The 25,533-nt window shown below is 37.8% G+C and overlaps 2 protein-coding genes across 6 annotated transcripts; both read right to left on the bottom strand.

The window, feature by feature from the left end:
• Positions 1 to 205: 205 nt before the first annotated feature.
• On the bottom strand, positions 206 to 12,063 carry LOC131782220 (growth/differentiation factor 6-A). 5 transcript variants are annotated; one of them, XM_059098931.2, is made up of 3 exons: positions 11,998 to 12,063; positions 2,324 to 2,750; positions 206 to 2,154 (listed from the first exon to the last, which is right to left on the bottom strand). In XM_059098931.2, the coding sequence occupies exons 2-3, from the start codon at positions 2,640 to 2,642 to the stop codon at positions 1,157 to 1,159; spliced, it is 1,317 nt and encodes a 438-aa protein (XP_058954914.1). In that variant the 5' UTR covers positions 2,643 to 2,750; positions 11,998 to 12,063; the 3' UTR covers positions 206 to 1,156. The 5 variants fall into 5 exon arrangements, with proteins under 5 accessions (XP_058954914.1, XP_066023632.1, XP_058954913.1 ...); XM_066167535.1 differs by lacking the exon at positions 11,998 to 12,063 and adding an exon at positions 11,915 to 11,950; XM_059098930.2 differs by lacking the exon at positions 11,998 to 12,063 and adding an exon at positions 11,796 to 11,934.
• A 4,176-nt stretch (positions 12,064 to 16,239) lies between these two features.
• Positions 16,240 to 22,358, bottom strand: LOC131782243 (epidermal retinol dehydrogenase 2-like). The gene is made up of 4 exons (XM_059098964.2): positions 21,833 to 22,358; positions 20,722 to 20,966; positions 18,826 to 18,951; positions 16,240 to 17,481 (listed from the first exon to the last, which is right to left on the bottom strand). The coding sequence occupies exons 1-4, from the start codon at positions 22,283 to 22,285 to the stop codon at positions 17,385 to 17,387; spliced, it is 921 nt and encodes a 306-aa protein (XP_058954947.2). The 5' UTR covers positions 22,286 to 22,358; the 3' UTR covers positions 16,240 to 17,384.
• Between the last annotated feature and the right edge of the window lie 3,175 nt (positions 22,359 to 25,533).

Here is a 25,533-nt window from a genome sequence, read left to right as displayed (position 1 = left end):
GCCTCCACTCCCCCTTGGATCGAGTTAAGCACTTTTAAAAGAGCACGTTGAAAACGGTTTTTTTCGTCAAATAGCCAACGATAACGTGGAGAGTACAATTGGTTCGGCTTGAAAAAAACTGTATTCATTACATAGCAATTGTCACTTCGCAGCAAGTAGTTGTTACACGATTCCCAACACTCATATACACATGTATACCCACACGCTGAATTAAGCGTCGTTTTATTTTTAGACAATAATTTCTATTACACTAACGGAGCTGTCTACGTTTTCGGAGATAAAAATAGTTCAACAATTGCAACACGGACCTTTTCTACGTTCCTTTTGAAGTCTTAAATAATTTATTCAGTATTTACATTCGACCAAGGTAATAAAACGCAGAAATCGATTGTTCGCTAATCATGGATAAACTTCGTCATTGTTGTTTGGTTGGGCAGCCGATTCACCAACGCCAACAAACCATTATCTATGAAAATTATTGACAAAATACGAGAGGGAAAATTACGCATAAATACTTTTCAGTATAATAATGATGTGTAGTCATTTTTGACATAAAAAGACGTTTGTCATCTGATAAAAATAAAGAGGTGATAAAACTCCTGGAGTGGAATAATAATCTATGACGATATTACAGTTAATATACATGAAAATCTTTGGATGTGAACATTGTTTCACCGTCAAACGGCTGAAATACGCCAGCTTAGTCCTTTTCAGTGGTTTCGGAAGAGACTTGTCTGGCTGTCAGTTTATCCAGAGGCATCTTAGAGAATCCATCGGAGTTCATAAACAATATCGTTGATAATTTTAATAGGATTATGCAAACTAAATCATCTCGGTGTTCAAGAAATTGAGTAAACACAGCCCGACCTTGCGCATGAAACATTCTGACCCCGCAACGTGGAAGATATATGCGGGAAATGTACTCTCAAGTGTTGAAAGTGTGCGAAGAGCTCGAGAACACTCTGAAATAGCGCCGGATGGTGACAATAGTACACAATTTCAGCGCTAAACTCCCGGAGAGGTGATGATTTAATAAAAACAGTGATACTTAAGCCGCGCGAGCTGCCTGAGCATGGAGAACTCAGCACCTGTAACTGAGCTGGGAGGGTTAGAAACGGCTATCACTCACTACATCGTGTGCATGTCTGCCGTCGGTTCACTTGCAACCACATCGCTCTACCACCATTTCTTCGTACTTCTTATACACAATATTGTCACTTGTATCTATAAAAAGAATACTAATTGCACTGAATTTATTGGGTGAGCAGCAGGCTTGAGGAGCGAGTGAAGGAGCCACAGAGTTCAGAATCGTTTGTACTGTTGCGTGGTTAGTAGGTTTTAAATGATTGTCTATAGGAAACTCGCAAAGTCCCTGACAAAAATACGCACTGTACCCTCTCGGAGCAATAACCCAGGTAGACCAGCCCAGCTGGTTAAAATCCACATACAAAGGTTTCCTGCGACAGGAATCCTTTTTTCGCCGACGCTTTGATTTCGTTCCTCGGCTCCGCTTCTTCATGTTTCCCCCGGATTTGGATCTCGCGTCTCGCCGTACCCGGCTGTGTTCAAGATCGGAGGTGTATTTGTCCTGTCTTGGGTCAACACTTTTTCCCGGTGATATTGCGTTACTTACGGCTTTGTTCTCGTTCGAGACAGGCTTCCGGATAAGATCAGGAGACTTTCGATCAGCTGCGTATACCACGAGGAGAGCGTGCTTGTTATAAAGGCGCCCGGTTTTAGAAAACCCCAGTTCTTCCGGTGGGATGAGATCGCCACTCAGCGCAGATTCCACGCGTAACTCTAACTCGTGAAAATTTTCTCTCGCTTTTTGCCAATTTTCAATCGATTTCTTGACAGAGAACACGTTCCAGTTTTCTTCTAAGCCATCAGAAATGTCAAATTCGAGTGAATCGAGAAGGTCGTGGTGCGATGAAGGCTCGAACGGAGTTAAATTTGGCATGTCTGTGATGCGCTTGCCATAAAGCTTTGCTCTGTAAGTTGTGCCGTGCTTACTAGTAAAGGATTTCTCTTTAACTGTCGCTAATCTTAATACTCGTAACTCGGCATCGATAATAGCTTGCCGAGAAGGCACTTTGCTAACGTTAAAATGAAACACTTGTTGACTGGTCGGGGTCGCTAAATTATAACCGCGTTCTGCAAAAAATTGACAAAGAAGAGAGGAAATTAGGCAAGGAGAATCAATTAATCGCTCACATAAGAAACTTAAATCAACTAAAGAAATACGAGATTGGCAACATCGTAAAACAAATACAAACAATGACAAACACTTACTAAAAACCCTCCAAGATAATAATAAACTGACCTTGATCAACAATTCCGACAACTGTACTCGGCAACATATCATAACTTTGATTCCCTTTGTAGTTTCCGCGAGATAAGTTTCTATATATTTCCAACATAAATTTGTGCGGAATGACATGTCGTCCCGGCTTTGGAAAATCTTCAAGTCCCAAAGCCGTGAGGAATCGTTTTTGAGCGATATCCACCGAACGTTTCCGTAAGATTGGATGTGTCCACAGCTCCCATTTTCTCTTGAGACCGCTCGAAGAATCAACGCAGCAAGAATCAGTTAACCTGAAGAAGGCGATCGGCAAGAGGTACAACAGACACATGCATTTCATCTTCCTTCGCCACTGCAAAGTGTCCGAGATTTTCAAGACTTCCTGCCCACTTGATTTAGACACGTAACCCAGGCTTGGCTGTTTCGTTGCGATTATACCATCTCAAGCCTGTAAAACGATCGAACATTATTTATTGTGCAGCAATTAACGTTTTCTCTTGTTACGCCCCAGAGACAAAGACCATTTCACATACACTAATTGGTTGAACTGTGATTGTGTTTAAAGATGCGATTTTATCAAAAACCCGTGTGATTATAAAGTCTCGGATTGGTTCCTAGGTAATACGATATTTTTAAATTAAATTACTCTGGCGCCACCTGATTGGCTCGCTGAGGCAATAAACAGAGATATCTTTGGAGGGGCAAGCTGTGTATTGATAGGTTCGAAATCTTTTGTTTCCCTGGACACTGATATTTACGCAAATCAAAAACTGCTCATAAAAGTCTTTACAAAGTAAATGAATGGAGGATAGCATTAACATTAGAATGGTCCAATATTTGCCCACTTGAGGTGAGCAGAAAGTTTGTCGAGTCCATTAGAGGTTTCTAGGAAGCGATTTCACATAAGCCAGATGAAAGGTGTCAAAATTGACTCATAGCTTACATAGTCTTGAAATGCGGTGTAAAAATGTTTTCAAGATTTTTAGCCGGAAATAGGACATATCCTTGCATGTAGAGCTATAAATACTAAAGAAGCATTTCCTGCGAGGACAGGCGAGGACATTTTTTCCAGCTGAGCTCCTGTTAAGTCATCTATCTTCTTGACCGCGGTAAAAACACAAAGAAAATTCTTCAATGTGCCGCCAGAGAATTCATCTGTTTGATGTGATTAAAGTGTGTATTCTTATGTTTTGCACATGTCACAAAATGCCTTCGCTTCTTATCTGTATAAAATGCCCATAAAGTGGCAAAGTTATCTCGATAACTTATCACTAAAGTATTTCAGGTGATTGGGGCAACAAACTTAGAATATTCCACGGATCATGAGGCAAAGCTTCTATTCTCTTGTTCAACACGACTTAACTGAAACCGTGGCATTATAGTGCCCTAGCCAAGATTTGTTTTGGAGATTATTCAGCTTAAATAACTGCAAAGCGGCTTTAAAATTGACTTGTAGAGAATTTCCTTACTGAGAGCTAGCTCGAGAGGTGGTTAAACTATATCACAATGCAGGGTTTATCGGTGGTTAACTAGTCTTTTCAAAGTAAACTGTGACGAATTAGAAGCGACAGCGGTCATCACTGACTTGATCGACAGCAATTTTCGGCGTGCGCACTTCGGTTAGTTCAGAAAGATCTTTAGACGACTTGCAAGATCATTAAGGTGCGTGAGAACACGCTGTATGGTGTGAAGCTCAAATTTAAACAATTACACAATCCTTTCATCACTTCTGGTAGCCTTATTACCACCCAGTCTGTAAACTAATTCACAGCTCATTAATCAGGCTCAAAACCTTTCGAAACCCGCTCGCCTTAAAAAACGTTTCGCTTGTGGCTTCTCGGGGGTGGATACAAAAATTTTTTAACAAACTAACTATCTCTGCTTTGAAAAATTCTTTGATATTTCTTCACGACGTGCAGATATTGGATTGTTGACACTTTTCGTTATGGTGTTTTCGATAAACATTCCCACCTCCTACTGTACTTAGAGTAAACATCTTCGTGAGAGCTGCGTGGCTCTTAGACGGTCTGAGTACACAATTACACACGAACAAAGTATACTTTGCAAATGTTGGTCTGTCTGTATCGAAACATGCCACATTACGCCCGAAAAATGCTCGTAAACAAAACCCACAGCGGGCGTTGACAAGTTGAGATAGTCTCACACTTAGAAAAGCTGTCAGAACCAAAACTGTTCTACCAAAATGCGGAAACTTTCTGATGACCTGTCTGAATTTAACGATCTTTCATATGTATGGCAGTAGAATGAGACTGACATTAAAATTGTTTTAACAGCAACACTCAGGTGATTCTTACACGTGGTGATTAATGGCAGGAAAGGCCGACGAAGAATAAGAGAAACATTAATGTGTCGGCGGTAATTAATCAACGTGTAATACAATTAGACGCACGCTGACTCTCAAAACAATGTATGGACTCGACTCCGGTTAAAAACGTTAAAGGATATCTCAGCAACGCATAGATTAAGAATTCCATACTTCCCAAGCACTTTCACGCCGAAATAAAAAAAAAAATGAGCTCATTAACGGGCGATTCTTACGTTTACCGCGAATTATTTTGAAAACGGGAACAACTTGGCGCCATTCAAAATGGCTTCCGCCAGGACCTCATGAGACTATTTGACATCAGGCCAAGGCTTGAAACGATTAAAATATGAACAATTTTAAAGTAAACACAAGAGAATGAGCGACGGCAACGCTTGTTCTCCACAAAGTGTCACTATAGTCTAGCTCTCGCATGTCATTGATGTTATTTTCATGAGCCAAACATAACTGGCTTGTCTGACTAGAGGACATTGTTCTTCAAAGCATCTCACTCGATCCCACGCACAATAGGTTACAAGTAGCCAAAACACTTATTTGGGGGGAACTTGGCTGCCATAAACGGACGCTAACAGCTCGTTAATTACTTAATTCCCGTCGGAGGGCAGTCGCTTTACTGAGCTTTCGCTGTGACATGAGTGTCTCCGTTTTTTCCAGCATGGGCTTAGCTGGTGTGAAAATGTTAATAAGTTTATAATATCTCCTTTGAAAATCGATTATTAAGTATTATGATTTACAAGTGTCACGGAGAACTTGTTCCTAAACAATGCTGTGAAAGCTATTTTGATGACTGGTAAGTACACACAAAGTATCAGCTGGCATTCATTTTAATGAAGTATACAACTGTTCCTCGCCACGTATTTGACAAGCATGCATTGCTATCCATGAAAGAAGTCTTTTACGGGCTTGAATAAACACCCAGATGAAAACTTCTCCATATTGACATCTTTTGAAGGTGAGTTATGTTATATAATTCCACGTTGTCAAAGCACTTTCGAGGAAAAGTTTATTGCGTGAAACGGAAACCAGCCGCTCAACATACCTTGCAAGAAATCATCATTTTTTGGAGGTTAGTTTAATTAAGTGAGAATTTAACAACCTTCGGTGGATTCACTGGAGAAATATTGAACGGACAATCATTCTTAAATTATGCGTGGTGCAGTGCACGGAAAGGTAAATATATCCTTTTGTGTTAGAATCTACAAATGTTGAGACACTTGGAATAACAAATAAAATGAAAAAAATTCCTTAAGCTGACACGTTTCAGACGATGAGCTCCACATTGTAAATGAAAGTTAAAATTATGTATTTCGTACATGAGTATCATCAAAGATTTAAAGCATTTCCGTCAACAAGGAAACAGAAGTTACTGCACCTGAGCCAGTTCAACTGGCAATAGTGAGGACCATACATATAGTACATACCGATGTGTATATTTGTAAATACTCATTCAGTACCTTTAGTTGAGGCTTATAATACCTACTTTATTTCAACAAAGGGTTGTTTAATTTGATACCATGTAGAAAGGACATAGCAGAGTCAAACTGCGAAAACATCAGCACAAGTAACGGCACATTCTGGTAACATCGACAATGGTCCCAGTCTCTTTTCTACTATTTGGCTTAAGACATTATCCATACTCTTCTTGAATTAGTTTTTAATGGCTAAAGTGATTTACTTTCTTGTTAGAATTCTTGCTCACCCACCTCTCGTGGCTTACCACCCTTGCTGATGATAAGTCAACATTTTCTTACCAAACAGATCAACTATTTACTAAAGCTTATTTCACCCCATCAACAGTTCATACGTAATTTTGATATTATTCTGGTGTTGTTATCTAAGATAACTAGGAAAGCACAAACCACTGCAATTACAATACACATGACTTTTTTTAAGCCAAAACTAGCCTTCTTTAGATAAAACAAGTATTGCTTTACCCAAGAACTTGAATCCTCAGGAGGAAAACTCAGTTTCACTGGGTCAAACATAAACGTCTGGAAACGGAAACGTACTGCGTTCTGCAAGCCGACTTGACAAGTCCAACAATAGGCAGTATTTTTCGGCGCAAACTAGAATGAATCCAATTCCTAATTCTTATCTCTATGCGAGCTAATCTCGGGCGGATCAGGTGATTCGTATTTTCACATTGCGCTGCCAAGTTGGGAAACTGTCAACTTTAGGAATAATCCCTTCGTCAGAGGAATGTCAAATCAAATCAGTTATAAGCTGGCATGTTTTGTGTTCTGACTTGCTGAGATTAGGGCGCACATATGAGAAATAAAAGATGACCCAATCACAAAACTAGATTAGAACCATGCGCTTGTGTAACGTGCATATCACTTCAGGGAAAATTTATTGTCTATTCTCTTTAAAAAAAAGCAACAATTTGAAATAAATAAAGTATGCTTTATTTAAGACATTTCCCATAGGCGTGGGCTTTTAGTGTCAGTTTTGACGTTGGTTCAGACCCTTAGTGACGACAGTGGTGGAGTGGAATACTGCCAGTTATTCAGTAAGTCCGGTATTTACCGGCAAAGATGAAAAAAGCTTGCTTACCTAGAAGGGGGGAAGGGGGGACAGTCATGGAGTTTGACAACAAGGATTGATTTATGGTGTTTATAGTCTCATGTGAACCGCATCATAGAGTCTGCAATAAGGGACAGAAATATAGATAAATCAAAGGTATATTTCATTCGATTGCCGTTAACATGTTCTAACCGGTAATAGTTTTTCAATTAGCCGGACCTTTAGAGCAGACAGAGTAGTAGGCTCTTCGGAGAGCGTGCAGATTTCTTGTGCTTAAGTGGAGGACGCCCCTATTATCAAAGTATAAACCAGTGGCTTAGCGTTAGCATTCCTAAAAGATCTACGTTCTGTTCGCCGTGACCTGAGATGAAAAGTTGCAGATGTTAAAAGGCAAGACCCCTTGTAAACAAAATAAGGAAGCGTGCCATATCCTAGAGATGTCTTTATTTCTGTTTTGGAATACTCACAGATTGGGTAAGGTGTCTCAGACAGGACGAATGAGGCTATTAACTTTCAAAAGTAACGAGTATCCATGGGTTTTCTCAAACCCCTCGGGGTTCTTGTCAAATGTTCACCTACCGATTAAACAGGATCTCCGAAACCCAATTGGCCAGCATGTAGCAGCCGAAGACAATACTGGATTCATTTTTTTGTGTTATTTGTACAAATATGTATTTTGGACAAAGACGAGAATTAAGCCTTGAAGTAAAAATTTCAAGCGTTCTGTCTGAGAAAAAAACTCCACCAATTGAAAACATGCCTGGCGGTCAGCTCCTAAGTACCGTCAATAAAAAAAAAAAAACTGATGATAAAAAAAATTAGGTATCTAACATATTTCAAGAGCTAATAGGTTCCATTTTGAAAATAAATAGGGAATTTCCAGTTATCTTCATGGTTTGCTCAAAACAGCGCTGAAAGGTGTCAGATGTCATTGAATAATATCGATTGGCACGTTATGGCTATCTTTCAAAAAGAGGTTTACTTCTTAGGTATCTATCTGCTGGTTGTTAGTGACTGAATCTGCTACTGTTATAATTTGCTTTTAAGGTTTGTATTAGGACGAGCATTGCAAAGTATAACTGACCCTAGATGGTGATAAGGCTTACATATGAGCGCGTAAATCAGCCATGCAGGTGGTGTCCAGAGCTTTAGATAATTCGCTTGCCTTCTAAAAGATCGCTATGAGGTGCACATTTACAAAGTTTCCACCAACCGAATTACTCTTTTCGTTGGATTTTTGTACCTCGGGTTGTAAAGAGGTGTTTAAAGCATCAGCCAAACGTTTGGGAAAATAAAAAAGATTTTAGCGAAAGTAAGAGGTTTCTTTTTGGTCCATTAAAATGGATAATATCGAGATTGAGCTAAGTACGTTGGATGATGAAAACTCATATATGTTGTAGCCTGTACCTACAGTTTTGACGTAGTTTCAAACGTGCGCATTAAATTCAAACTTAATGTATCATTGATCGATAGATTGAAATCGTATGACATCACGAATTCAACCAAGAAGGAATCGGCAAGGCTGTTTTTGCTAAAGTATTCTTAAGACTGAAAAACTTAATCCTTGGAACTTTACTCAGCACAAAGAAATCAATTGATACCTGTCCGAATATTTTCCAGGATAATGAACTCTGCGGATTGTGTTATTTCAGTCTAGTCAACTCTTTTAGTAACATTACTTATGTACACGCTATAATTAACTCTCATCTTCTAAATGCAAGCAAACGACCAATTAATATTCAGTGTTATTCTAAAAGCCTTTGATTTACGCTTGTCCTCTGTTTCATACAGAAATACTTATTGAAGGAAAATTCATTTAGGAAACAGCCGAAATGTAGGTAGGTATAGTCATGTGTTAATGATAGATCTGTAAACAACTTAAATATACGAGTATATCGTCCTTGACTAGGAAGTCTCGTGAAAGGAACATGCCAAGAACTAGAAGCCTTTCAATCCCCTTTTTGGTTATTACAGGAAAAACATGTGGCAAGATTTATGTTTTAAGCTTAAGTTATTATTTACTTGTCATAATGGGGTGTCCGGCAACTCAAAAGATCAGGATCCCAGAAGAGGCTCTTTTACTGGAAACATGAACTCGTGTAGTAAAAGCACAATATTTTTGCAATGATTTCAAATCATTTGAACATAATTTAATTACTTTTGTATCCGTTTCGATGGTTAATACTGATTTCCACAAATATTATTTGCCAAGAGTTCATGTATAACAAACTATAAAGTGAACCATTATCTCTAGAAATTTGCAAATTCAACTATCATAGACCAGGAAGGCCTTCAACGGCAAACTTGCATGTTAATAAGAAAAAAAACTTGATGATCATGTGACGACGGATTGTCTTGGCCTTTGTACGAACCTGTCGTCTCCAAAATTGAGTCTAATGCGCTGTTAACAAGTCACACATGTGAAACGTGGATAACCACTTTACGTCAGGGATACATGTATCAAGGGTGAAGTTCATATCAAATTCCGTGTGTTTACAATATTTGGTCAGTTTTGCCATCTCATCTGCAAAGATTTTAGTCTATCCAATTATCTACAGGTTCATATTTTTTAACCCAGTACTCAAACAGTTGAAAATTGATAGCATCGACTATTAAAGATAGACAGACACAGGAACGAAGCGAGTCTAAACACAATTACTTTTGTAAGACATCTTTGGATAGTGTCTGAACTGTGACTGGCCAAGATAAAACTACAACAGGGTAAGCAGGTCAGGAGAGCGATGACCTCCGTGGAAATGACGGCGGGTTAGTGATGATAAACATCAGAAAACAAATATGAAGAATATTAAAAAGATAAACTGAAGAGTTAGTAAAGAGATAAAGATTAGATAAAGTCACAATAATGTCCGACCACGCTAAGATGCACCTGACTGTGGTTTCATTTTTTTGATCCTACCTTCCTTCCTTCCTTCCTTTCAATTTTTATTCGCCTCATTCTCCATTATTTCCCCTAAAAGATAAACTCGTGGCAGTTTCAACAACGTGGCTTAATAACTTTACTAGATCATATTGATTTGAATAGGTATAACTCGTCTGTTGTTATCTAAACATTTTAGCTTCAATAGTTCTCACATCAAAAAATGTGACCCTAGTTACCACCAAAATTCAGCCATGTCAGTGCTAGGGGTTTTCATTATTATTGAACTTTGTTGGGGAAATTCGACTCCGTTTTGTGTGCCCGCGTGATAATAGAAACAATATCAACATGCCCGTCACCTTTTCTTGCTCCTTTTTAGACTAGGGTGGCCTCAAAATGTTCTTGAATTTCAACTTAGAGACTGAAGACAGTCACACAAAGCTGCAGATTTTGCCAAGAGTCTAACTCCCTCTACAAAGCTTTACTGTAGTGAATATCTGATCCACACACAACACGTATATTGATGTCTGGGTTTTCCCTGACTTCCTGGCCGGGAAGAGGATTTCATAGCCCTAACTACAAAGCTTTTTAGCACAGGATTTGAAACAATTGAGGGTTCGTACCTTGCAAGTCAGAGTAGAAAAGAAAAGAAAGCTTTGTCTCGGCGCGGGTGACACAGGCGAGTCCTATGACTTCCACAAGACGTTCAAATGTCTAAGACGTTTAACTTTTCAGATAAGTCTTTTAAGACTTTTGATAAGCTTGTTAGACATAATTCGACTTAAAGACTGATATTTTGACCCTTAGGTCTGCACGACTAAAGCCTTCAAGTTTCAGCGAGTCTTTTTGGAAATTTTTCTTACGGAATCCTGGGTGCACCACAGAGAATGCCACTAAGAGTAAAATAAACATTCATTCTTTTTGAATTAGTATCATCATTGTTAACATGGATGAGAAATATATATCCTCATCTCACATGCTTAAAATAACAAAGTTATCGATGACTCGAAATTCAAACTCAATACACAACCAATTTCAAAACAAGTCTCCAGATAAACGAAATATATCGCGTCCTTTTAAGCGAGACATGCCAAGGCATTCCAACGAATTGAAGCGTGTCGGTGGACTTTTTACTCGCCTCGTATTTTCATGTGAAAAGGTACAACTTTCTTTGGCTAAAAATAGCCAAGACTCTGAACTTAACTTTTTCCTATGTGAATAAAACACAGATAATCTCTATGGAATGTGCAGAGACAAGATTCAAAGCAAGTGTGTGGTTACGTACAGATCGGTAGACATTTGCTGTGGTTGCCTTTCAGATTGATCTACTGAAAAACTCAAACCTCCACAGACTTGATCAAAACAACTCTCGCAAACTAATGTTAAAGACCAGTTGTGAGTCTTCAATCAACACCTGCATAACAGCCAGCTATATTCTGTGTTTTCAGACTGGAATGCTGATCGAGACTTATTTTGCCTCTTTCTCATGCATATATCGCAATTTTATCATACTTTTCGAGGACCAATATAGAGCATAGATCCTAAAGGAGTGAAAAATGATTTTTGAATGAACTCTCCTTACAATAAGAATACTAATTATACATAAAGCCCCCTCTGGCTCCAGCCTTATTTCCGGACCGTTTCCTTCAAATCTTCGAATAGTAGCATGTGTGAATATATATAAAATAAAACAAGATGAATTAAAGGACAGTTTTGTAAACAACATCACTTTCTTATCCTTTACGTACCAGCTGAGGTGTGAAGCCATTTTAGACAACATCAGCATCAAAACTGGAGCTAGGTAATCGATAACGTGCCTACTGGGTCTTCAGACCCAAAATATAAGGTACAGAGAGATTTAGCGTACCTCAAGTGATAGGAAGTATTGGAGCAGTTAGGCTTTCTTCTCGTATCCCTTAGTTTAGCCTTAAATCCTTGTTAAATACTTACCAAAAATCATTACTCAACACTTTTGTAAACAAAACCTCTCCTGGGGTCCGTTTAGTGGATTTTCTTGTGATCAAAATGCTTTCAAAAATTCGTCGGAAATAGAGACTAAAAAAATAAGAGCAATATCGAATGTCAACTCGGTATTAAAAATACGAAAAACTTTCAGTAAGGAAAGAGTTGTTCCATCAGTATTTTAATAAAAATCTCGCAGCTTATGTACTGCACAAGATTACGGCAGCCTTCTGTTCGTAAAATGTGTTAGTCATGAAATATTGTTGGCGAAGCTCTGCTTAGCTTTTTCATTTTATTGCACGTGATTTCAAACTTTCAGCAGCAACTGTAGACAGGATTACTGTCTGATAACCTAATTATTGATTAGAGTTTTGACCGTGCAGGTATTTCAATAATAATAATCCACAAGATCTCATTAAACACCACTACGTCACATGCGAGGCAGGTAAAGGTCGAACAAAATTCTGAAGTATTTGCACAAAACACGCAACAGTTCCTAAGATGCCAGGTCAAAGTTTTTTATGGCTAATTCTGTTTTTGTTTTGTTTTTTTCGTTAGTTATGGCCTCTAATGTATTCAGTTAAGTGGGGCTCAGCAAAAGTCGATGACTTCATTGGAAAAATCATGGCAAGTTAACAAACAATGATGGTTTTTGAGTAATTGATGAAAAGTAGACAAATTCTTACGATTTAAGATAAGATCGTAAGTGTTAACCAAATTTATTTAAAGTTGGCCAGACAGTGTCATCTTATTCTGTTTACCTTCAGAGCTCCTCTTCAGTTTTAAGCTGTTTGTGAGGTCTCAGTCGATCCATGAAGGATTGGCCGCCTCAGTTAAAAACTTCCACGGCCTTTGTGATTCTTACATAACGTGCTTTATTTTAAAGATGGAATTTATCGCTAAAAGAAAATTCGAATAGGTGTGGATTACCTTTTGATCTTATGTATTAATACTAATTTCAGTGGAGGAAAAGATAAACTCAAGGATCTTAACTTTTCAAAAAAAAATCGAAATTCTATACAGAACGACTGACACGCGAGCTTTTGATTTCTGTTAATCCTTCTATATATTTGTCCTCTACAAGGGGGGTCAGTTTTTTTCTTACTTGAGGAAGTGTTGAAAAGGTCATTGACCCAGCACATAATTATAATATAGCCAATAAGATGAGAGAAATGGCGAGCAACTACCAATGGAATCACATTTGTGCTATGTTCAAGGTTTTTATATAAAACTCTTTCAACTCACGTTGCGTGCCTTGATAATTCGTCTCGTTTTCTAAGTGTTTCCCGATTGATTTTCAACCCAAAAAAGGTCAGTGGAAATACACAGACGCAAAAGTGGGTGGATGAGGCTATGATCCGATGATTTAAGCTGCGATATATTGACGGTTTATTTTCCAATGTTTTCCTTTCCGCTTGCAATCTAAAGGCGTGAGATACAATAAACTAAGATACTCGAGTTGCAGATATTTCTTCTTTGTTCAGCACTGGAACGGAATTTGTTAGGGGTAGAAAATCTTTAAGGGTAAAGAAATAAGTGGTACGAGCATGCGTAGCTTACCCTCTCAGGGAACCACCATTTTTTGTGTCTTACTGAAAGCTCTGTGATTGGTGTCAGAATAATACAAGCAAACAGATTTAGTCAGCGGTCAAGGATTACGAGAGGTCTGTAAACAAAGGGAAGACTCAGTCAGAACACCGGTCAGATCCAATTACGTTAATAGTCAGCCCTCGCCGGTTTAAGATATTTTTGCTCAAAACGATAAGAATAATCGCTCTTCTTCAAGACAACGCCGGTGATGATGTTTTTAAAAAATAAATGATCCATGAAAAATCGAATCAGATTCGCCAACAAAAAACAGACAATGATAAAGGAACTAGGGAAAGTTTGATAGTTAACAGAGCGATCGTTTGTTACTTGAGATTGTTATACGGGAATGAATCAGTTTTGAGAGCTTCCTGCGTTTCGCGGGGATTTTCCGATAAATAATCTTAATTATTATCATCTTTAATATCATCATAGCTATTTCTGACAACAATACTTGTAAAAGAAAATGACGAGAGAACAGATTTTTAGATTTGAAATAGAATATGAAACTGATATAGAAAATTGTTATCATATGCGGGAGGTTCAGGCAATAGTTTGTGTTTTGGAAGTCATTAACATCTCGCCTGGTACAATGGTTTACAAAGGATATTCAAGACTGCTTTTTGATATCACGCTTGCTATATTGAGTTTAAGGTCAAGTATTCACGAAGAAAATTCAATTTCGAAACTGTCACATTCTTCCGATCTCTAAAGTTAATTAGGGAAGTGTTCGTTTTGAGAAGTATTGATAAAACTTTAAAAAAAATGTTGGTTTACGGTGTGTTTTTCAGAGATAGATCGAAATCACACTTTTGCAGTGATCTCTCGCGGCAAAGGCATTTTCAGTTAAGTGTTCGCTTCAAAGTGTTATTGTAAAAAAATCCACCTTAAGAGAAACTCATAACCTACTGATATTTTGTCATCTCTTTGTGGTGTAAATCCATTCAGGAAGACTGCTGAATAGAACCACGCTTTAACAGATTGCATGTCACAGTGTCTAGTTCGTTTTTAGTAACATACCGGCAATCCAATTTCTTCCAGGCACAAGCCTATTAGGTCCTTAGCTGTCAATCCCCAGTGTTTGATTTATGGTATTTTGCAAATTGCATTACTACCTGCATTATGCAGTAGACATAAGAAATAACCTGTAGCTTATAACTTGATTCGAATTCCTGGTGTTTTGCGAAATGCATAGCTCCATCTGTCATGATATGTAGTAAAGGTAAGAAATTCCCCACGACTTGAATTCTGAAATGCATAGCTAAAGCTGCCCGATATACCACTTGAATGCCGGTATATTGCACACTGCGAAATGAACAATCTGCCCTAAATATCGCTCGAGAGCTAGCTGCTCTGATACATAGCGGACTGCATTATGCAGTTCTGGTCAGAAATAACCTATTAACCTGGATTAAAAATTTTTCATGCATAGCAGGCTGGCTTATGTCTCGTGACTGCTATTATATTACAAAATGCTTAGCTGTTTGCCCTATGAAATAAAATTAGGCACAGATGACCTATATCTAGATAAAGAAGGGCATTCGTTAATTAATCGTTATATTCGATTAAATCGTGTTTCTCTTCCACGCAGGATAGCATGTTTCCCTGAAGCACTTTGAAAATCTCTTAACCCTAATGCAAGTTTTTAAGTGGTACACAGTCTTAAAGTTCAGCTAAACCTGATGAGTGGCGGCTGTCCTTTACCACTCCAATAGCAGGTGTATGATTTACTTGTGCAATAACTGTACACAATGTAAATGACATATTCATGCAAACATTACACATTTCTTATTATAAAATAATTCAAATAGTACGCGCGCTCTGATTGGCCATAAAACCATTTTACATGAGCGTATGTAAACACAGTTTTCGTTCCTCTTTCATTAGTTATTTTATAAAAGAAATGTAAAATGGTTTCTGTGTTTACATAGCCTGATGTAAACACGCGGGAGGTTGGGAGAACACGAGATAAGCGTAGGAAACCATGACGCGAAACGGAGTGGTTTCCAGCTTATCTCGTGTTCTCCCAACCTCCCACGTGTTTACATCAGGCTATGTAAAAACGGAAACCATTTCACATTTCTTCAAGATCACGCCGAGGTTCTGTTGCCTTCACATTAGTCAGTCATATCAAGACTGTCAAAAGAACTTTACTGGGAGATCAGTATCACTTGCAAAGAAAAACGAACATTGAACAGTGGTTCCGATTTCACTCCATTTGCACCAATGCCTCAAGAAAGCTGTCTGGGAATGTTAAATATTCAATTCGGTCGTAAAATGAAGAAAGACGTTATCTGAACCGTTCTGAGCGTGGGACGATAAGAAGGAAATACCAAGAGTCTATAACCAGGATCTGCGAGAGGCCTTCGGTTTTAACAATCACTGAGTAAGGGATTGCGGGGCGAAGGAAGAGGGTGAATGGTGAAGGGTGAAAGGTGAGGGGCGAAGGGTGGAGGGTGAAGGGTGAGGGGTGGAGGGTGAAGGGTGAAGGGTGGAGGGTGAAGGGTGAATAGCGAAGGGTAAGGGATAAAGAGCGGAGTAAATGTCAAACGCTGCCCATGTCAACATTTCACTTTTTTTAGCACCTATAGAAGAACAAAACCATAGCAAAAATTTTGACCAAAGTTCTCCATATATAAGAGATGATTTGCAAACAGATTTGTTTATTATTCCATTTCTGCCACAACAAATAACAAATTGAAAAAGTAATCTTTATGAGATTTTTCCCCTTCCTTCTCTTCACACTTCACTTCAAACAGAAGAAAATCTACAACTCTAGTTTACACAGAAACTAAAGTGAAAATCATTACAAGTCATCCTACTCAAACTGAAAATTCATCCAAATGTTAAAATTAAAAAAAACAATAACATATCTTAACTCATATTAAAATAAAAAGGGATGCATAGCTTGTTGGAGATGAAATAAGTTTTGAGGTACAATATTAATCTAATGTCCATCAAAATCTTTGGTTTAAAAATGAGCTACTTTACAAGGCAAAAATAAATAACGTCATCATTGGGGTAAAAAAGCAAAACAAATAAAAAGAAACAGTAACCGGTAAAATATTACGTCTTCAATACTTCATTTTACTGCCTAGAATCACTTGGTATTCTTGAAAATTCAACAAGTAAAAGGATTGCTCCACTACTTCAATATTTTTGCCTTGTAAATAGCTCAATACTACAATAATTCATGTAAAATGAGGTGTATGCTAAGAATATGTTTTGGGTGGATATCTCTTGACAGCCACTGTCAAAACCACAATGATATTTGATCTTATTTGGTCGTACTAATTACAGAAAAAAACCAGTTTAACTGTTAAATTTCAGTTGACGCACACCTCAAGAGTGGTGTACTTTTCAGGTGGTAATCAATAAAATGTAACTCTTGTAGTACTTTTTATTACTACCAATAATTACTTGAAATTCTTGAAAATTCAATGGGTAAAAGGATTGCTTACCAGTTAAAAATTTTTTTTAACATGTAGTATTTAAATAAGGGAGAAAACAACTTAATAAAAATGTGAGCAACCCCATAAGTAAACAAGAAATTTGCATAAAGTTACAAATACAACTAGTAAATTCTGAACATAGTTGACAAAGCCAAATAACTTACAGACCATATATTACCGGTACTTTGTTTCTCTGCTGTTTAAGTTTGTAAAAGGACCCACACTTGCAAGCTAAAATCAAATAATTTTGTTCACATTCACAAACAGGTAAATGAAATATTAAGAACCCATCAAAGTTGATGTTCCTGATGAAAAAAGACAAAGTATTGACATTCTTCATTCTGATTTCTTTGATCTTCCTTTGAAATCATCCATGCAAGCATTGGTCCCAAAGAACTCTGCCAGTGCATGATAAGTAGGTGTTGGTACAGTGCTGAAAAGGTAAAAACAAATTATACTGAAAAGAAACAATTAGAAGCAAACCCTTCTCAGAATTTAAGTAGAGCTAGGAAATGGTGACCTGAAAATGCATTTCAGCATTTCAGTCCTGAATTATCAGACAAGCAAATTAAATGGGAAAACCAATGATAAATAGAGAATAATTAACAATTATTTACTAGAGTGGAGTAGATCAGAGATGGATAATTACTGAACCATAAACCATAGGTAAATATCTACCACTTTTAACAATACTGAGGTGAATAATTGTTTCAGCATTAACCACATAGATAGGAAAAAAAAATAGGAAGCAAATAGTACTTGCTGTTCACTTCTGAACTAGCCAATCAGCATGCACAAAAAGCATTATTTACTTGTGTGGTGTTTGATCTTGTGGAAACTTCATAGATACCAATTTTTTTAATGAGTCTTTTGCAGTTTGTCTTACTGTTATTGATATTTGTTGTTACTTTTTTACGCTGATTTGAACAAGAGTGTTCCTCCAAGGGAAAAAGAACTTCTGCTGAGAGACGCCTGGTAGGTTGATTGTCGTAAAAAAAGGTTGTGGTTATTCATCGTGGTGAATAACAATAAAAGCTAAGTTTTTCGTTTGTCTCACGATGTAGTCGCGTGTGATGTAGATCGTAACGTTTTGACTGCATACTGCTAGTCTTCTTCAGGCAATGAGGTTGACTGGTCATGTGTGATCTTATAAAGCATGATGCTCTGCTGTGATTAGTTGTTTTTCAGCAGCTCTGACTGGTGCATTCCAATCCTTGCTGGAACGAAGCCACTCTGGAATGAACTAAAGTTTATTGACTGTGACCCTTATTACTACGCGCGCAGGGTCAAAGAGGCAATTCATATAAGACTTCACCCAGACAACATCAACAGGGATAGTGGAATAGAAATTCCAGAAGCCTGGATGCCCACGATAAAGAAACACAACAACAGGAGAGCTGTGCAACAGCAGACCGCTGAGGGAGCAAATCACTGAATGCACCAATCAGAGCTGTTGAAAAACAACTAATCACCGCAGAGCATCATGCTTTACAAGATCACCTATGACCAGTCGACCTCATTGTCTGAAGAAGACTAGCAGTATGCAGTCGAAACGTTGCAATCTACATCACACGTGACTACATTGTGAGACATACAAAAAACTTAGCTTTTAAGGTTGATTGTCCTTATTAGGCAAAATTGTGTACAAGCTAATGACTGATATTGAGGAACCAGTCAGAACACAAGAAATGGATTATCCAAGGCTGAGAATTTACTGATGACTAAAATGAATGACATCACCTTCCAATTGTAAATACCAGTTCTTGCACTCACTCACCATTTAATCCAGAGAAACAAAGTCAGAATTTTTGGAAGTAACAACATGGTTTGATTGCGAAGGATTGCATCCACCATCTTATCTGTGGCCCAGTTGGGTTCCAGAATTGGAAGTAGTAATGGGAACCTGTTGAAAAATTAAATATGTCAAAAGCTGCTGCACATAACATGGCACTAAGGACTTGTAACAAACAAAAACTTCTTTCCTTCTCTGTCTACAAGTTAAGTGCTAGCCATGGGCATTAAAACTTTGCTAACCAGCTGTTCTTAGTACTAAATTCACTTTTAGCCTAGTGAACCTGAAATTAATAGAGAGGGCCCAGTTGTAAGAAGGCCGATTAGCACTAACCCAGGGTTAAATTTTAATCCAGGTTTCTTTATTTTTTTGTTCAAAAGCTTTTTAGAGAAAATTTTCCCTATCCTTTTTAGAACATCAAATGATCATATTGCAAGCAAAAAGGTTTGAACTACATTTCCTTTTAAAGCTTTCAGACCTGAAATAATATTCACACTAACCCTGAATTATCTTAAGCAACCCTTGAACAACCCAGACCTGGTGTTTAGGATATCATTGAAGGGAAAAAAGTCTTTTTTTAAAATTTACTGAAAATTTCATATCTAGTAAAGAAACTTTCATATTGGTATCTTTTTTTACTTCAGGAGAAATAAAGCAAAAAGTAATATGAGAGTACAATGGAAGGTGCAAGATTGATGATGCTTCATGCCAACGTCTTTTCATCACCTAATCAATGATTACAACACCATTGTTGAATTAGCGTGACGCACTGTAGAGTGCTGAACAGTGATGAAATTGCTTATTCATCATTAAGTCTACTAACTTTTAATTAGCTCTTTCCAAAAGTTAGAGTGATTGTTCTTGTAATTGAAGTGCTTTTATCAACCTTTTATCATGTCAAAAGGTGACAAAAATCTCTTTTGGCATTCCAGAAAAAGGAAACTTTGTTTGCATCAGAGCAGAAATATTGCTGAAGGTGTTGATTAGCATGCGTCACCAAATAAACTTATCTTATAAAATGTCTCACCATGACACAATAAGCCCTTCCAGAGAGCAACTAAGAGCTTGCTCTGTTATTCTTTCTGATCATTTTGTGAAAGCCATATCAGTCACAACAGCCTTGTTCTACCACACTGTCATCATGAACAATTTTCAAAAAATTCAGCTATTGTTCATTCACAAAATACACCCCTTGCACAGTTTGTCTTCTTATTGTCATGTGAAAAACATGCATGTTTTTGTGAGCCACAATTTGGCCAGATTTCTCTGAACATTTCACCAGATTCTGTATTAAAACAAAAATCCTTCTGGTAAAAGTGTTAAATTTGAACTATCGAACTATTTCATTTGGTGAACTATTGCAGATTGTGAACTTTGATGGTTTGTGAACTTTAATGGTTTGACACTTCTGACAGCTTTGGTCTTATTCAACCAATCAGATTATTTGAACCATTCTAACATGTATTCTGATAACTTATTGTAGTATCTTATGAGATTATAGAACATGTTGACAGCACTTTTTTCACTTTGCAAATCAAAATTTGTTCAGAAAATAGTAAGTAACATGTGGAGAATTTGACAGACTCATTATTAAAAGACAAACAGAGAGGCCTTGACTGTGCTCTGTTCTGCTATAAACACTTAGGAGGTAGCTAGAGCACTCAAGAAGTAGGGAGACTCTGCTACATCTCCTGACCTCCCTTGAACTTACTTTGTGCTCTAGTAGCTTCATGCACACTTTACAACAGAACAGAGCACTGTCAAGGCTTCTTTATTTGTTTAATAGAAGCTAATTACCTTGCACCAAGTAGCTATTTCTGAGAGAAATAAACAACCCTGAATGAATCTTGATCTTTGCTCAGTTACATGTAAAACAATTACCTGGTTTTAACTCCATCAAACATTCCTGTGTTGATGAAGAATGGACATATAACTGTTGTGTGTACTCCTGTCATCTTCATGGCATTCAGCTCCATCATCAAGGATTCGTCAATACCAACAGCACCAGTCTTAGAGGCACAGTAGTCACACAAACCACAAACACCAAACAGACCAGCAGATGATGCAATGGTAACAACATGACCATGATTTTTTTCCAGCATGGATGGAAGAAAGGCTTTATTTGTCTGTAGATAGGGTAAAAATACAAAAAAGGTGTTTTTTGACAACTGCTGATGTTAAAAATTATATCAAGACATATCCATCCTAGGCAGGTCACTACAGTTTCAAGAAAAGTGGCATCAAGGAAATCTTAAGCTTAAGTTTTCAAATAAATGTAAACAACTAAAGCTGTAAAACCAAAGGATGTTATTGTGGTGTTGTAGGGAGGCTAACACTAAAAAAGGCCTTCTTAGTGGGTATGGATATTTTGCAAGTCACCATATTGGGATCTACTTCCTACAAATTACAATACCCTTGACCTGAGAGCAGCCTTCCAAGAAACAACTCTTCCAAAAAGAATCACATTTGAAGCCAATAATCATTCTACATCACTTTTTGGCTGATAGTATAAATTTATTCAAAATCACCATAAAACCACAGCTCTTGAAATATTAACAATTGTTTGACTATGCCTTTGTGTATGTTCAAAATAAGCTGTGTGACCATATGTTTACAATGCTCTTTTCAATGTCCAGCTGAAGATCAAGTCCAAAGAAATATGTATGGAAGAAGAATTTGGACCCGGTGATCTCTCTACTTGTGTACCAAAACCACCCTCCCCTCTCAAATCATCAAAACCATGTTGGACCTTGAACCCCACCCTAAGTCTCCTCTACAAGTACTCTACATAAGTAGGATTCGTTTTAAAACTATAAAAAAAACACCATTCATTATTTCCTAATCCAAAAACAAAATCCATAACAGATTAAGAGTAACTGATAAATTTTTAAATTGTTTGACCCTAGCGTGTATACGAACATGATGACATCCGTCCATGCATCGTCGCTGCACGCAAATTCATTTACTTATTAACGAATTTAAAAAAACTAACCCAGAAATGAGCCATCGTGTTGACTTCCATGGTCTTTTGAATCATCCAATCTTCGGTCTCCAGGAACTTTTTTCCACTCACAATTCCAGCATTGTTAATCAAGATCGTAACATCGCCGACATCGTTCTTCACAAGCTCTGCAACTCGATAAATGTCTTCCCGACTGCTGCAATCACATTTATAACCGTAAGCGGAAAGTCCTTGATCTTTTATTTCTTGAACTGTAGAGTCGTTGGCCATTTGATTGATATCAACACAAACAATTGTAGCTCCTAGCTTGGCAAATTTTAACGCCATCATTCGACCAATTCCACTACCAGCGCCAGTCAGGAAAATTATCTCTCCTCTTACGTCTTTACGAGGTGGAGGGAAAAATATTTGAATAAATGACTTTAGAAAGTGCCAAAGAATGATCCCTACAAGAGAGAAAACTTCGATTAAAAGGCACACCATAGCGAAAGCTTAAACTACAACCACTTCGCGTACGATCCTGAAATGATATTCACAGTTTTGACCGCCTCTTCGGAAGAACCCATCGTTATTATCATGCAAATGAGACGATTTCATTGGTCCAAATTTTTCTCGCCTCCAGGCCATTTCATCTAAGTGAAAAGGAAATTCAAAGGTCTATTCAAAGTTCATTCAAGGGCATATCACCTTCATAAGATTTTTTATTCAATAATTGATGGTGATGAGGAAAAAATGGAAATTTGAAATACGTTTGTCACGAGTATGAGACAAAAATAAGTCTCCCCTGAGGACTTACGCCCCAGACCGTCGGATTCTAAGCCAAAGGGAACTGATTATGGAGTGAGCTAAGCCACATTTTAGGAACTAATCTGACCAGCCTACAACATACTGCCTGTGGCAGTAAAGTTAAAAGAGATTAGTGGATGGATATCAACGCTCCCTTGTTGTAGTGTAAAACTTACAACCGTACCATTTGCAAGCTGATTTTTTTTAAATGCCTGAAGCATCGGTTTACCCTAAGATGATGCATGATTCACGGGTACATCTCGTGATGATCTCTGAGGCAAAATTAAGGTCACTTTACTACATGTATTTTTCGGAAAACTAAATAATCGGTCGTTCAATGTCAAAGTTCAATCCAAATAAGTCACAAGAGCTGTTGCATGATCTCAGCTCAGTAGTCACGTCACGCGATTCATCATCACCGTGCATATCACGCTGGGTAAGTAAATCTGACAGTACGTCACGATTGTGTCTGGACTCTAGAAGGCGGACACTGGAAAATAAATTTCAAATGCAAATTTACGAAATAAAAACTTTGCAAAGACTATTAAAAAAAAAAAAGGGAACACACACGTAGCTCCGTGCTGAAAGTCCACTTCTTTTTATTCTTTTATCACGTATCAATAGTCAAATAACAAAATGGAAACAAACAAACATGGCTGTAGCGAAAGGACAATTGCTTCAAGTTATGGGGTGTTCTTAACAAGAACTAATCAAAAAACAAATATTTTATCTGCTGACTTTATTGGAGATTTAATGTGAGCCAGAAAACGCTTTCAAGAGCATTATCAAAGCAATACACACACACACCGAAAGAGTACACAAATTGCTTTGCTTTTGTCGTACTTTCCAAAACGAAATATTTTTAAAAGATAAATCAACAATATGCTAAGACAGGGGTTTCATGAAAGCCAGCTGCCGGCGACCTACCGCCGCTTTTAACGCTTCTCAGACTTCTCACCAACGTCTGTTTAGCCCGCAAACAGGATCTCTTTCTTGGACTCCTTCCGCCTTACGGCACAGCCGCCTATTACATCATTAGCAACCGCTTGGACTTAGAGGACTATGACCGTCAACGTGACAATCGTTCTCGTCTGGTCCCAAAAAGCTTGATCCCCCATTGCATCGTTATTTTTCGCTCATGTCCACTGTTACGTAACCAATCGATGAAAGCGACCATCGGGAAAGCAATCGATCAATCGATATTGAGAAAATAAAATAAGTTGGATTATATAGATGTCGATCATTGATGACCAATCGATTATCGCTGAAAAGTCTTTTTTTATTCATATCGATAGACAAACTCGCACTTGTTCATAAAGACACTGAAAATTATCAGGCCTGGAAAATTATCGTGTGCAGTAATTCGTAAGTTTCCAAGTCTACTATGAGGCCCAGCATTTTACAGGATTTTTTTTCTGTCATAACTATAGAATTAATGAGGTCAGGTAGAGGAGGAAAATTATTTAAATTGGAATGCGCTGCTCTTACAGATTTGAAACCTTGGCCAGTGTTAAGAGCGGCAAAATAAAATTGGTTTCTACGTCAGCCAAAGAGGTGCGACAAAATTTCACGAGGAGTTGGAGTTGATTGCTGCCGTTTAAGTACACACTCTAAAAACCTAAACGGTTGAAAGATCGTAACGATATTTATCGTATTATTTATTAGATTTTTGCTATAGTGATAGGTATCATGAAATCAGAGCCAAAAAGGAACAAAACTTGCAACATGGTAAGGGCGATTTTTCAAAACCTACAGAATTTCAAAGAAGACAGACTTCGAAATTAAGGTTTCCTCGACGCTACAAAGGTTCGTTCGAGTTAAGTTCGCGTTGACGAGGATCCTTTCCGAAGCTAAAACTATCACGAAACCATGGTCGGTCATTTTAAAACGTCTTAATACCCTCCACCGACGAAGTACCGCAGTTTCTCCAGAAACTTACCCCTTTCCTTCTATTGGATAATAATTTTACATATTTAATTGTCACGTTTTCTTAACTGAAAATTTTGCCCTCAAAAGTGTTTACTTTAAACGAATCGAGTTCTGAAAAAAACACTCATCAACCATTCATGTCAAGCTGCTCTGAAATTTCCTGGATCAAAAACAAACACCCTCTTGTCGACAAGCCTTTCCCAGCCTTTGATTGGACAAACGGATAATGGACACACTGATAGTATCGGCAAAAACCAGATTAGGAAGATGACTCACTTTCTGGACTTAAAACGAACCATCACAGGTCAAAGGTGATTTGACAACAGCTTTGTACCGCTCGCATGAAACGACTATCAGATGAAGTTTCATGTTAAGGTAGAAATATAAAGTCAAAATTGATCATCGTTCGTGCGTTTAATCATCTTCCTGTCATATGCCGAGATACGAAATGAGTGACAAGGATGCAAAGAACATGTCTGACACGGCAAGGCTACTGAGTAGAATGAACTGCATCACGTGAATTCTTCTTTCAAGGGCTATCGTCAGTATGGCCAGAAAATTTCTAGCAACACCGATTGCAGCGATGAGAGCATGGAATACTGCAATAATCTGAAGAAAAACCATGTTTGTTTCGAAACTCTCTAAAAATGAGTATTCCACGTGTTACCTGTGCGGCTGATGGCCCGGGCAAGCAAAATTGATGTCTCTTGCCACAAAAGGACGCAGTACTCGCAGACAACATTTTCATCTACAATGAGTTTATCGGAAGAGCTATTGCAGTTAAACTAAATAAAAGAAAAAGCGCAGTAAGCTTGCTATTCAAGCTGCAGCGTGAAATATAAATTTTAGGGGCTTTCCCTTTCCCGTATTCTTATGATTGCAAGTGTTGCCCAGTTTTATGCAAGTCAAACACGTTATCTTTCCTCTACATTGTTCAAAACACTACTGTTTTGGTACAGCCGGCTTTTTTGTTTGTTTGTTTGTTTGTTTTCTTTTTTTCGGGGGAGGGGGGGAAC

Source organism: Pocillopora verrucosa, chromosome 5 (assembly GCF_036669915.1).
Source record: "Pocillopora verrucosa isolate sample1 chromosome 5, ASM3666991v2, whole genome shotgun sequence".
NCBI classification, from domain to species: Eukaryota; Metazoa; Cnidaria; class Anthozoa; order Scleractinia; family Pocilloporidae; genus Pocillopora; species Pocillopora verrucosa.
Note: the sequence above shows the minus strand (reverse complement) of the source record. Positions and strands in the feature narration are given on the sequence as shown.

Bases quoted from the DNA above. Each gene is read 5' to 3' on its own strand.
- LOC131782220 (XM_059098931.2), bottom strand. From the start codon at position 2,642: ATGAAATGCATGTGTCTGTTGTACCTCTTGCCGATCGCCTTCTTCAGG. The intron at 2,155-2,323 runs GTCAGTTTATTA...AATTTTTTGCAG, and splicing joins TGTCGGAATTGTTGATCAAG to AACGCGGTTATAATTTAGCG.
- LOC131782243 (XM_059098964.2), bottom strand. From the start codon at position 22,285: ATGGTGTGCCTTTTAATCGAAGTTTTCTCTCTTGTAGGGATCATTCTT. The intron at 20,967-21,832 runs GTTAGTTTTTTT...CCCTATCTACAG, and splicing joins ACACGATGGCTCATTTCTGG to ACAAATAAAGCCTTTCTTCC. The intron at 18,952-20,721 runs GTAATTGTTTTA...ATTTTTCAACAG, and splicing joins TTTGATGGAGTTAAAACCAG to GTTCCCATTACTACTTCCAA.